Here is a 13577-nt window from a genome sequence, read left to right as displayed (position 1 = left end):
ATGGTACGGCCCACGGCGATGGCGACTGCGCAGCACCCGAGTGCGGGCGCACGGGCCGCGGAGGCGGGTTAGCAGACACCACGTGACTCCAGCCCACCGAGTCTACCGGGGGGGGGGTTAGACACACTGTACCCCCAGACCTCCTCAGCGCGCTAGGCCCCGCCCCCGGGCGGGAGCGCGCGTGCGCGGCCAGGATGCGGCTGGGCGCGGCCCCCGCTGCGGCGCTGCCGGACGTGGTGAGTGCGCCCCGCCCTCGCGAGCGGTCCCTGCCATGGGGGCGGTGGGGGCTCCGCGGCGGGGGGGGTTCGGGCCGCGCTCGCAGCGGGGCCGGTGGCTTCTACGGATTCCCCTGCCGCTCCCCTGCACGCACACCGTGGGGGCCGGTGTTGGGGCTCCGCGGCGGCGCCCGGGCCTCCCGCCCGCGGGGGTACCGCGGGGTGCTCAGGGCTCGAGGTGTGTCAGGCGGGCTGCCCCCTTCGTGCCGTTCCCCCCCGCAGCAGCCTTTGCCCACGTCCCACGGGGCCTCGGAGGTGTCCGGCTGTCTGACTGACGGCAGGGGTCTGTTGGAAGACGCCATCGTCCATGACGAACGAGCCTCTATCAAAAGGCCGTGGCCTCTCTTGACTCCTGCAGAGCTCTGCTTTTCATTCAAGAACGTTATTCTTCGGTTGTAATAACGAAGATAAAAGCCATCTTCTACATCAGTCAGACTTTTTCACATGCTGGCACTTGCGGATCCCACACTCCCAAGACCTTTTAAATGCAGATAACCGTATTACCTGAAGTAGATCAGGGTTATACTTCAGGAACCAAAATGTAGCACATGACAACCTTGCTTTTTTTTTGTTTCTTGGAGTAAATTTTGGTACTCCAGAATCATGGCAACCTGAAAATCCTTTACCCAGAGCTCAAAGTGTAGATGCTTGTGTTTTTGTCAGGCACATATATCTTCTTCCGTATTTCTGCTTAGAATGCTTCTAATGAGAAGAACGTTACCCCTGTGCTTTGATTCTTTTATTTCATGAATAACGTAGCATCGCATCTGGAAGTTTCCCATGCTTTGAAAGCAAACAGTTAGGCAGTAAGTCTTTCCAGAAGGCCTCAGTGTAATTACTCTTAGAGGCATTTGGTGGCCTTTTTAGAGCACTTAAGGCTGTGAAACATTTCTTTTTGTGGACTGTTAGATTGAGGAATACCCACATCCCTCTGGACCTTGTGATCTGCTCTGTACTGGCATGGCTGGTTATTGTAGGAGGATGTTGAACTTGAATTGATCTGGCTGAGAAAGTCTGTGGACAAAAGGGTGGGTTTCCATCTGAAGGAGTTCTCTGGTAGAGTTCGTGTTAAAATGTCTGCAAGGGGCAGTTGTGGGGACACAGAGCAAGGACTTTGGAAGGGGAAAGAAACAGCTGGGTGGTTTCTGTGCTGGCATCAGCAGCTCTTGTGTCAGATGTGAAACTTAGCCTGGGTTCTGGGGAGGTGTGTGTGTGTCTGCTTTTGTTTTCCTCTCCCTGAAGCTGTGGTTTCCTTACAGATGTGCTCAGTTACCTTTCTGCACTAATACTCAAAGCAGTCCTTGGTTTACTTGAGCTGGAAGAAGACTCAGAGGATGGCAAACATGACATTTGGATTGAAACAATGACATTTTACCCAAAATATTTCTAAATTATTGAAGTATAGAATTAAGACTTTCTTGTTTAGGTAGGAAATGTGTTTTAAGAACTGTGCTTGTAGCAGTACCAACATGACTGAGGTACTGGCTCTGGCAAATATGTGCTGCTGTGGCACTCACATTCTTGTTTATTCACTGGCCTTTTACACCCTGACCAGCTGCAGTAATTACCTGTGTGTTCAGACACTGATAAAGTAACAGCTAGCTGTAACTTGAGAGGAGGCATGTTGAAATAAATGTTCATTTTCATTGTTTCTTTTTTCTCCTTAGGTCATTCTAGAAGCTATGGACATACTGTTCAGAATAAGAGGAGGCTTGGATCTTGCATTTCAGCTAGCAACTACTGATGGTGTGTCCACAAGACTATAGTAGAGTTCTTAACACTTATATAAATAACCTTTTATTAATTAACTATTATGATGTTTATTTTCCTGGCTTTTCACCAGATGTTGTGTTTTTTCCCAAACCCGTAAAGATTAAATACAAAGAATGTTACTCCTTATCTCCATTACTTTTCTGGCAGTCTTTCTTCCATTATATGTTTTTTATTTTAATTTGAAGTAAAAATTACCGTTTTCAGGTAATTTTATTTGTGCATTTTTTCCCACTTATGGATATGGTATTGGGATCCAGTTTGAATCCAGAGTGGACCCTGAAATTCTAAGCAAACAGAGAATAATAACTCAATGAATTTGGTTATAACAGGGTTATAACTGTATAATAATACAGTTTTGCGGTTGTGGTCCAGTCTTTCTAGAGAAATAGAGAAGATGAACAAGCTAACTAGTTACTCTACTGAATTTAGGCAGGATTGGCTACTGCAATTCCATGTGGTAACAAGGGGCTCTGGAGGCTCCACTGGTTCCATATTCTGCAGTAACGGGATGTTCACGTGAGAAAAATCTGCTCAAGGCTCTCAGTGGCCACTGAGCTATCATAGAGCAGAGAGCAGAAGTAAGGTGTCTCTTGCTCAAATGTAATTCCTGCACTTTAAAAGGACATGTCTTTACTTGAAACTCTGAATTCAGTGTTAGTGAACTTTGAAAAGGAACTTGGGCTCATATCAGTTCATCACATATAATAGAAGTATTGAATAGGTTGGCCTGATACATAGCAACTTCTTGTGAACTGCATCCTCAGAGGAAGGGTATTTATTTGACTGTGTACACTGCGTGAATTTTAACCACAGTGAAGCAGAGTGATACTCAGGTTGTCAAAGTGCATGGTATTCATACCCGTTAGTGTGTAAATATGGCAGACCACTTCTGTTGAAGGCATTGAAGTTTTTCTTTTGTTGGAGTTTTGTTTGATTTTCCTAACACTGTCAAGCTCTGAAAGGCAAGCTGTGTGGCTTACACATGCAGATTTATATTGGCCAAAACTTGGTCTGCAGCAGGAGCGTGTGTCCTGCCTTTCAAAAGATTTAGTATGGGTTTTGTTTGTATATCTGAAGAATAGTACCAAGTTAGAAACATGTGACTCAGATTGAATCTTTCCAGGATTTATTTACTTAAAAGACTAATCACCATAGAATTACAACCATATGTAGATGTTTGTACGTAGAAGTTTGTTTGCAGCTGTAGGCTTGGTTGAGTTACTGATGTGAGAATTGACTAAGGTGTATGTTATTCTTCTGTAGTTCATTCAGCTCTTCGTATCTGACAGCATCTGAGAGAAACAGTACACTTGTCAAGGCAGGTACGAATGTGAATGTTTGAGACAGACCTGTTGAATGAAATCTGATCTCAGTTTTTGTTTCCATAGCCATTTTTCTGATCGTAAGAGAGCTGATATTTTTATTCCAAGTCAAAGCATACCAATTTTTTTAGATGTACACCCAGCAGCCATAATAAAAGTGAGGGCATTTTCTAGGCTAATTGTATCCTTATTGTGTTTCAGAGGCATCAACAAAAAAGGCATTAGGATATGTTTTCAGTGATCTTGCAAACAAACTGTCCTCGGATGTTCTTGTGTTAAGAATTTGCCACAGTTCTATCTATGTGTGGCCTAACAGTGGCATGAACACTGTTCCAGAGCTGACTGATGAGTCTGCTTGTAAGGAGATAAGAAAATATATACAGTGAGTATATTTTAATTACTTCTTTTTTAAATAGATTTATTTCATATTTTAGAAATTTCTCTTTCTGTTGATGATTTAGATTTGATCAAGATGATGAGACCAAACGAAAGCTTGGCAGAAAAAAGGATAAAAAGTCACAAGATATGGTATGTGTCTCACCACAATAATGAATTTAAACAACCTATCATAACAACCTTAATCCTAACTTTAGACAGCCTGTCATTTAAACATTTTCAGGTCTGCCCTCCCTAGGCATTTCTGTCCAAAACAGACATTGACATGACTTAAAAGAGTACTTTAAAAGTCATTGAGACTCAGTGTGAATGCAGAGACCCACGTACAGTAGATGAGCATGTGGAAGTTTGTATTTAACAGTAATAGCTTTTTTTCTTTGACCCGAGTATTTCATTAGTGAGTTTGATACCAAATACTTACAGTCTTACTCTTGTCTTCTTGGTGCATGTCTTATTAGAGACGTACTTAATATTGTGTCTTTATTCTCTGCAGCAGCAGATAGTCAATGTAGACCTTATGTTGGAAATGACGTCTTCATTACCTGCTTTGGCTCCAGTCATTGAACGGGAGAATAAAGAACACCACTACATAAATATGACATTACCAGTTGATGTTGTTGTATCTGTTTCTCCAGAGGAAACGTGGGGAAAGTAAGTATTTCCTGAAGCTGTAATTTTTCAGATTAATTTCTGCTTTTTCTTGAAATAATGAAGTAAAACTGTATCATTTATCAGTTTAATAAAGCAGTATTTAGTATGTTTTATATGGAATTGTCGTGGTTTAAACGAGGTTTGTGGTTGGGTTTAAACCACGACAGGAATTTAACTGGTTAAATCTCAGTACTATGTTAGGGGCTACAGCTGGGTAGGTTAACATGGGAAATGTTAAGAGTCTTCCTCTGTATTTTTTCCTGGCATTTTTTTCGAGAGGATTTGACTCTGAGGGATGCTAACTGGGGTGGACAAAATGAAAAACAAACAACCCCAAACAAAACCCTGTGTAGTCATATACGTAACTGATTTTGGCAAGGGCTCATAATGGTTGTGTTTCTGATAGAAGACTAGGGCACCTTCACTTTGGAGGTTTGAATCAGTAGGGAGTAGTTTCTGTGTGTGGACAAGCTTTCAGTAGAGCACAGAAAGGTTGTCTCTCTCTGTGGGAGTGGAAGTATGGGAGTAATAAGTCCATCAGACCAGGTGCAGATATGCATGCAAGTATTGTATAACAATGATAACAGTGAGAGAAAATGATCCTCCATTGCTGTTCTGCTTTTTAAACATTCTCCCTTATATCTTGCAGCGTACAGAATCTCCTGGTGAAAGCAATTCACAGGCAACTAACTGACATGGAAAGATGTATCATGAAATATGTGAAGGGAACATCAATCGTGGTACCAGAACAATTTCATTTCATGTTACCAGGGAAAAATCACCTTGTAACAATCTCTTATCCTACAGGTATTTCAGATGATCAGCTGGAGAGTTACAGAAAGGTAAAGCCAACCAGTTCTAACAGAACCTGGTTTTTTTTATTTTTAATGATGATTATTGTAACTGAAGCACTAGTAAAGCTTTTCATTTAGCCACTGTAGAATACATACTGACAGATACTGCTGGTTTTTCAGTCCCTTGTAGCTGAAGCAGTATACTGAATGGGGAAGCTTGCTTTGTTACAGTATTTTATAAAATGTACCAGATCTCATTTTTGTAAGGGGTCAATAGAAATTTTAAAACTTTATAAGATAGGTTTTATCTGAATTATACTTTCAGGTACTGTGTTCTTTGAATTTCTTCACTTCCATGGTAGAATACCAGATTACTTCTAGTCTGTTATTACTTTCAGGCTTTACCATATGTCCTGAAACGATTAGCGTTGGAGGTTTTTTATTTCTTGTTTTCAGAGGAGGCTGCTTTTTGAGGGTCACAGCCGATGAGGCTTAGCTAGCTTTTGTTTGTTTGTTTTATCCCTTCTGAATTGGCGTATCTAGAAAAAGGAATATGAATGAGGTGGAAAACTGCTTTGATGTGGCAGTCCTTTCAGATTGAGATGTGTACCTAGCAGGTACCAGTTCAGGTCACACAGTTACACACACCAAGTATGGGGAAAGGATCTTTTCCTGCCTTAGAGGCATCGAACCCATGGGGATTTTTTATTTTCTTCTTCCTGGGTGTATAAAACCTAATCTGTGCCTTTTATTTGCAGTGGCCTCAGGCACTGGTGGCACATTAAGTCTTTCCTGCTCTCCGTCTTCTTATATTCTTATCTGGGATTGCTGAGCTTTGCTGTAGCTAATGTAGTTGGGTTCAGCACTAGGTCATCTGCACAAAATACATAACCTGTGTTACAGACTTTATCCTAGATGATCACTTTTAAGCTCTGCAAAATAGACAATATATCTGTTTAAATGTGGCTGATGTGTTGTAAACAGTGCATAAGAGATTTAAAAATAGCTTACGGTTTAAGTAGATTCAGTCTGTCTCAGTATGTGGCATTTGTATGTCTTCAATATTAGTTAAAGTTGTAATTCACAGTGTGTGTATTGTGTATCTATACTGCTAGATAGATGAAACTGTAATCCTTTTCTATTATGGTGTATTTTATCATGCTTTCATAAGACACTTGTCACTCATGATATCTTCAGTGGGGCTCCAGCAGCAGGCATTGTGTAACAGGACTGCATGAAATAGTGCGCCCTCTAGATAGGAGGTAAGCCTGCTTGAGCTCCCTTTGAGAGGTCAGGTCTAGTAGTAAACATACGTGATACATAGCTAATTAAGCAGATTTTAGTACATTATTTTGCTAAACGATGCTGTTAAAATTGTTTGTCTATGTTGTTACTTTCAATACGATGTTTATTTTAATCCAGAACTTTAATTCTGTTCTTTATTTGAACTCGCATGTAGGAATTGCACGGGTTATTCAACCTGCCTTGTGACAGACCCTATTTCAAGAGAGCAAATGCTTATCATTTTCCAGATGAATCATATAAAGATGGATATCTCAGAAATCCACATTTACATCTTAATTCACCTGGTATGGAGCCTGGTATGGTAAGTTTAAATTGGAACACTTGTAAGAAAGTGCTTTTGATTTTACTTGAGAATTGTTATTATAAGAAGTAATTCAGTTACTTCACTTTCTCATCTATACAGTATTGTCTGACTTGGCCTTTTAAGCAAAAGGGTTTCTCTGCACAAAATGGCATTGCTTTAGCTGTATTTGTCTCAAAGAGAACTGCCTTTTCTTGGAAAAGGATTTACACATTTTTACCATGTTTTTTTGAAGTTTCTCGGAATGAGGACAAGAAACTGAAACTGATTGGAAATGTTTAGGAAGCAAAGACAGGAGGAGTAATCATGTGTGAATAACAATCCTTCGATTCTTCCAAAGATTTTCAGTCCCAAACTGAAGACTTTTACAGTTCAAGTGACAACTGATGTGCCTTCTCTGAAATTGATGCAAGTGTGATCATATTCATTTGTATTATCTCTTTCTGTACAGGTCTATTTAGTACATGGTGTCTATAGTTACCACCACTATATGCAGGATCGGATTGATGACAGTGGTTGGGGCTGTGCCTATCGGTCTTTGCAGACAGTCTGTTCTTGGTTCAAGCACCAAGGTTACATTGATGCACCTATACCAACACACAAGGAGATTCAACAGGTACAGGACATTTAAGGTTGTTAGTTATTTTGTGCATATTCATCTAGAAAAGTTTGTATAGGTTATTTTTAAAATTCATCAATTCATGTATTTTAGCTTTTGGATTTGTGTGGCATTTTTAATTTCTCAAATTGAACTATAATAGTTCTGAATTATTATTTATATAGTTTTATTACAGGAGTTCTGTCTCCAAATGTTTATCGGTGTTGGGTAACATCTGTACAAATAAGACTCATTAAAACAGGCTTCTAAATATTTCCTTGGACTAATGTTCTGTTAGAAGCTGAGATCAGGAGCTCACTGTTTTCACCAAATGAAAGAAAACAACCCAATGTGTTATACTAAAATCCATTTTAAAACTGCCTTTTGTATTCAGTGACATCTGGGTTAGTCTCCAGATGCTATGTATTGATTTAGTGCCTCCTTTTGCAACTTTGAGAGTAGTGGGGTTTTCTTTGTTTTTTTGAACTCTCCACTTCTTTTTCTATTGTGAATTTGTATGCATACCTGAATACGTTCATTTCCGTTAACAACACTGAAGAAAAGCTGTAGGCTTGGCTAGCTAATACTGCATGCCTAGCAAGAAACACTGCAGTTATCTTCAGTCTTCTAATAGTAGTTCTTTGTATTTATTTACTGCATGTTTTCAGCAAAGGTTGATTCAATCCATAAAACAAGTCTCATCATACCTAACAGGGATGTGAGCTCTGAAGTTAAAACTGCAAACTGCATTTCCTGAATGTTTATCAATCCACACCTAAAAGCAACTGAACTCCATGTGCTCCTGTAGTATTTTTAGGCATCTATAAGAAGGCAGTAGCCTTTCAGGAGGCTTTGGATCCTGAGCAGAAAAGTCCCCTGAAGTGCTGTGTGTAATATACAAGCCCCAGAATGGAGAAGAGTTTAAAACAAACCTCAGCCTTCAGTGTATTTCAGTGGCTTCTTCCTCAGAGCACTATTTTATGGATCCTTTTCTGAAGTGCTTTGAATGGGAATCCAGGTACTTCAGTCTGTGAAGTGCTCCTGCAGTACAAAGGATGCACTCCTTTATTTGACAGCTCAGTGCTCACCATCCCAGCTTGAGGTCTGCCTGTGGACCTGGGGTGATGATCTGTGCTTACAGGAATTCTGTCTTAGGTTCAAGTGATGTTGCTGAAACAGAACAGCAGTGAATTTAATCCAAGATCCATTTGTCTGCTTTTGACCAGCTAGGTTCAAAACGCATTCCCACAGAGTGGTAGAGTTGCCTACTGTATGTTGTTGACATTTGTTTTTCTTCATCACGATGTTGCAAAGGCATTGGTGGATGCTGGAGACAAGCCTGCAGCATTTGTTGGGTCACGGCAGTGGATTGGTTCCATTGAGGTACAACTAGTTTTGAATCAGCTTTTTGGAATAACATCAAAAATCTTGTTTGTCAGGTAAGAACTGCTATCTGTTTAACAACTCAGTAATTATTATAAAACCTGAGCACCTTAAAATGCAAACTACTGTTACAGTATATGGGAAAACAGGGATAGTAAAGGAGATAAATCTTTTAAGAGTTCCATGTTCATCAACCCTGTATTCCTGACTTTAGTTGTGCTAAGTGCTTACAGGTGAAGGTGTTGCTAAATTTCTTGGGGGCTTAGGGTTCCAAGTTGCAGTTACTATAAATTCCTTAACGATACACAAACTGATGTGGAATTTGGCCTTCTCTTTTGCACCACAAACAGGTTTTGAAGCAGGCTCACAGCCTGGCAGTCACAATGAACTGAGTGCACACTGACAGTGTATTATGACTTTGTTCATAGAGCTAGCCCATCAGTTAAGGACTGAGGCAAATTGCTGAGCAGCCTCGAAATAGTGTGCTCTTTTCTGGGTTTGTGTGACAGATAAAACAAGGAATTTGTTTCCATTCTGACAATCTGATGCTCTCATATGCAATAAAGAGCCCTACAAATATGTTTGGGACAAAAAGAATAATGTTCAGCATTTGTCTGAAGTAAAGCTACTGGATTTTTGTCATTTAGGCAGGACTAAGCAGAATAACAAATCCCTGAATGTTTTGTGATAAATACAGCCATGAAATACTAACTTAGATATTATAAAACTCTAGTCGCACAAAATACTACTCATGAGCTATGTTTATTTGGAGTAAATTCTACTGTGGATATTCTGAAAGAGCATGTGACCATGGTGATTCTTAATGGTAAGAAAACAGTTCTTCAATTTTTTGTAAAGCTTTATACAGCCAATTTTTAATCGTTTTTGTTCCAGAGCTTATATTTGCAGCTGATCCACCTATTATTTCTAGCAGGTGTGACAGGCCCCGCCAGGGTGAAGGTTTTTATTCCTTTTATTCCTAATATAGAATAGATTCCTTTGTGAACTGGGTAGAACTGCTCATAGCCCTGCTACAAGGGAGCACCGATGTTTTTCAGGATTAAGAAAATTAAGAAAAGCCAACATCACTACCGTGCTGAGAAGAAGAAATGTCATGCATCTTTTTCAGCTGGTCACTGGCAGTGGATAGCATTTTTGTCTTGGGCTTATTTCCAGCTAGCACATCTAACTCTTCATGGAAATAAGACTTTACAGCTGCACCAACAGCACTCGTATGGAATCTGTTATTTCCCATTTTGTATTCTGTCTACATTTAATGAATCTCTCCAGGAATTTGAGAAGCAGACATGCGGGCTTTCTTGGGGTTTTCAAAAGGTTAACTGCTATATGAAGAAATAGAAAGACAAGACATGAAAAATATCTGTATTAATTCCCTTGCCTCGCTTCTGTCACCACTTTTGGGAGTACTGTCAGTGTTTCAAGGGGAGTACGAATATCTGTCAGACGTATATCTTCAGCTCAGTATTGAGTGTGTGCCTTTCTTTTCCATGTAGATGCCTTTTGTCTGTGGCTGGTCCCCGTAGTTGAAAAGCAAAACAGGGAGATTGTAACAAATGTAAGTCAGCGTAGAAATGTTATTTGAGCTTGGGTATCAGTGCTGTAATCGCCTGTGCAGTTGGAGTGAAAACTATCTTGAACCAGAATCTGTAAGTTGCATTAAAAAACTTTTTCAGATTATCCCAGAATGTTTACACAGAAAAACTTTAAGCCACTTTCTCATCAGTTACTTACATGCAGTACCTTACCTAGTTAATGTGCATAACATAATGAGCAAATTAAGCCCAGTGAGGATGACGTCTCTGTTGTTGTTCTTACCCAGCCAGGGTTCTGAACTGGCGTTGCAGGGAAGAGAGCTTGCTAACCATTTCAAGACTGAAGGAACTCCAGTTATGATTGGTAAGTGCTTGGCTATCAAAGAATTGCCAATAGAAGAGTGTGGCCTCCCTAAACTGGATTTCATTTCAACTAGAACTCCTTCTGTTTACTGTACAAGAGTTAATCAGAACCCAGGGTGAATTAAAAATTATGCTTTTCCCAGGGAAGCCTGGAAGGCAGTACAATTTATTCTAGCTGGTGCCTTTCCGCTGAGTATTTCTACCAAGCTCTGTATTAAACCTGGTAACACAAGTCAATCTAAGAAGTGTACTTAAAAACTGCTGTGGAAGTCAGAACTCAAGACCTGACTTCTGCTCTCTAGAGGAGCAGAAGCTCCCCAGAATTTCCATCACAGAAGAGTAGTGTTTGCCTGGCTTTAAAGAGAAGGGCTTTAGCCAAATTCTTGTTAAACCAGTTTTAATAATCTGAAATATTGGCAACATAAGAAATGCCATTCATTAAGAATGCTGTAACTTTAACTGAACTATTTCCAAGGCAGCCATGGTTTAGAAAATGAGGAATATTGAAATAGCACTTTCAGCTTTAATAAATTACAATTTTAAGCTTTCCTAATCTGTACCGGGCACTCCATAAGGATGGTGTCAGATGGGGACCTCTCAAATTAGATGTGCCAGAAGTCCAAAGTTTGGTATGAAATCTTCCCTAGTTGTTGTAAAGAAATGTTGGTTAATAATGTGAAGAATCTTACGTAGGACAGCTTCACAATCATTTTGATAACCAAACTAATCTGTTAATTAATAGAAAGTGTTGACATACTTTTACCATGGGCTTGCACATATAGCCAGTGTCAGTGAAAAGCTTCTACCAGTTTGTGTTCCTACTGTTCTAGGTGGAGGTGTTTTGGCTCACACAATATTAGGAGTGGCTTGGAATGAGATTACAGGGCACATCAAGTATTTGATCCTAGACCCACATTACACTGGAGGAGAAGATCTGCATGTCATTTTGGAAAAGGTGAGGCTCGATGCACGTGTATGTAAACACACATTTTGGCATTAAACGAGTAATGTACAACCAAATACAAATTGGCCATTCTGTGGCTTCTCCATTCCTTACTATTTCCAGTTAACCTGCACATATGGTACTTACTGTTAGTTTCTGAAATTTGGTGTCTTCAGGAAGATATCCAGGGTCAGCAACTACATAAAGGTTTTATAGTGCAAAGAGATGTTTTCTCTGATTGAAAGCATCCCCTCTTTTACCCAGTACATACAATAAACGTGTTTGGCATTTTGAATGGAACAGAAGAATTTGCAGCCTGCAAAATGCTGTTACTGAAGCAAAGAAGATAACTCTTTTTTTAAGTGCCAGCACGAGGCACTCTCAGATCAGGCCTTGAGCTAATTCTAAAGGGCAAGTACTGAGCTGTTTCAAAAATGCAGGAAAACTGAAGAACTAAAAAGTATGCAACATTATTTCCATATTTAAAGCTCCTTAAAAGGATGACAGCACATAACAGTAAAGAGTCTGAAACATAAACTGCGAACATGCCTAAATCATCCTATAGGTGTTAAGTAAGCAATTTCTTTTCTGTTCTTCGTATTAAGTTGCAAATAGCAACTTTTATTTCCTATCTTGATTTGATATCCTTGTGTTTGGCCCAACTAGAAAAGCTGTTGAAGAAACATTTTCCTATAATGATCAAAGCTTCAAATGAACACAGGAAGAAACAATTTCCAAATGACATGTAGAACCAGCTACAGGGTGTTCCAGAATGCTCCAACGGGATAAAACACCTGTAGAACCCCTTTTCCTCTTCAAAAGTGGCAGTGGAGGAGCTCAGTTGGACTCTGTAGCTCTGCTCTTCAAGAACAGCTCATATAATTATGTGTTACTCAGTAAACTTCAGAGCTTTGTTGGACTGTTTTTCTGACAGATCAGGATCAACAGCACACCTTCTGATACTTAGAGCTCTGTTTGGCTCTGAGATACCAACTATTACCAAAGGCAGCAAGGATTCAAGCCCAGAGGAACAGAAACTGGGAATGTTGAATTTCAGAATGACACTGCTCTCTCTGTAGCAGCAGAAGGCACAGAGGAGAGGGAAGATGTTTTTTTTTCAGGAAATAAGCCGTGGTGAGGAGGGAGGAATGGGGAGAGAACCACTGGTCTTTTCTCTTAAAGTGTTTCCAGGCACGTAGAGAACTTTCTGGAAATGGCATGTCATTGCGTTCTGTAAATGAGAGTTCATACTGCTTAGATTAAAATTAGTAAAAACCAATAGATCTGTTAGTAGAAGGTAAGAAAAATGGGATCGTAGTAGATTTTAAAACTATGTTGCTTTTTTTTGGACAGGGCTGGTGTGGATGGAAGGGCCCCGAATTTTGGAACAAGGATGCCTATTACAATCTCTGCCTACCTCAACGACCCAAAACTATCTGAAATCCAACTCTTCCGCTGGAACATGCTAAAACAGAATACTGGCTGATCTAGATAATGACTGTTGTGTTAATACTCAAAATCATGCTTTCAGTCAGTCAGAACCCAGGTGAAACAGAAATGTTGCTGATTAAATTAAGAATTTTATTTTTTAATGAAACATTTAAGAGTTATCTGCTGTGAACTGTATTTCTTACAAATACATTTATTAGGTAACTAATACTGTTCTTTTGGCTAGGACAACTTTATGTTCATACAGCATTTTTATTATGCTAAGATCTTTACAGAATAAATCCTTTTATGTTATGGAATTCTTTCTTGCCAGAAAGACCAACTGTCTTCTGCCTGTCAAGTCCCATAGCACCAGCTGCCTTGTGCATGACGAATATAGTCCAGGGTATGATTTGCTGCTGGTACTGTTGATAACATTTGAGGAGTGGGAGAAAAATGGCTTTATGTAATGAATTTTATGACCTTTGTTCT

At 39.9% G+C, this 13577-nt stretch overlaps 1 protein-coding gene across 4 annotated transcripts; it reads left to right on the top strand.

The window, feature by feature from the left end:
- The first annotated feature begins 63 nt into the window (after window positions 1–63).
- On the top strand, window positions 64–13267 carry UFSP2 (UFM1 specific peptidase 2). Of its 4 annotated transcripts, none has more exons than XM_065695614.1 (12): window positions 75–236; window positions 1943–2021; window positions 3572–3752; window positions 3832–3898; window positions 4260–4417; window positions 5067–5259; window positions 6671–6817; window positions 7269–7433; window positions 8730–8854; window positions 10639–10715; window positions 11545–11669; window positions 13011–13267. In XM_065695614.1, exons 1-12 carry the CDS (start codon window positions 195–197, stop codon window positions 13095–13097), a joined length of 1446 nt encoding a protein of 481 aa, XP_065551686.1. In that variant the 5' UTR covers window positions 75–194; the 3' UTR covers window positions 13098–13267. The 4 variants fall into 4 exon arrangements, 3 of the variants coding, with proteins under 3 accessions (XP_065551686.1, XP_065551694.1, XP_065551705.1); XM_065695622.1 differs by lacking the exon at window positions 75–236 and adding an exon at window positions 1138–1303; XM_065695633.1 differs by lacking the exon at window positions 75–236 and adding an exon at window positions 3312–3370 and having other exon boundaries at window positions 1942–2021.
- The last annotated feature ends 310 nt before the right edge of the window (window positions 13268–13577 follow it).

This window comes from Lathamus discolor, chromosome 1, assembly GCF_037157495.1.
Source record: "Lathamus discolor isolate bLatDis1 chromosome 1, bLatDis1.hap1, whole genome shotgun sequence".
NCBI classification, from domain to species: Eukaryota; Metazoa; Chordata; class Aves; order Psittaciformes; family Psittacidae; genus Lathamus; species Lathamus discolor.
The sequence above is the reverse complement of the archived record's forward strand: the minus strand, read 5'-3'. Positions and strand labels throughout refer to the sequence as shown.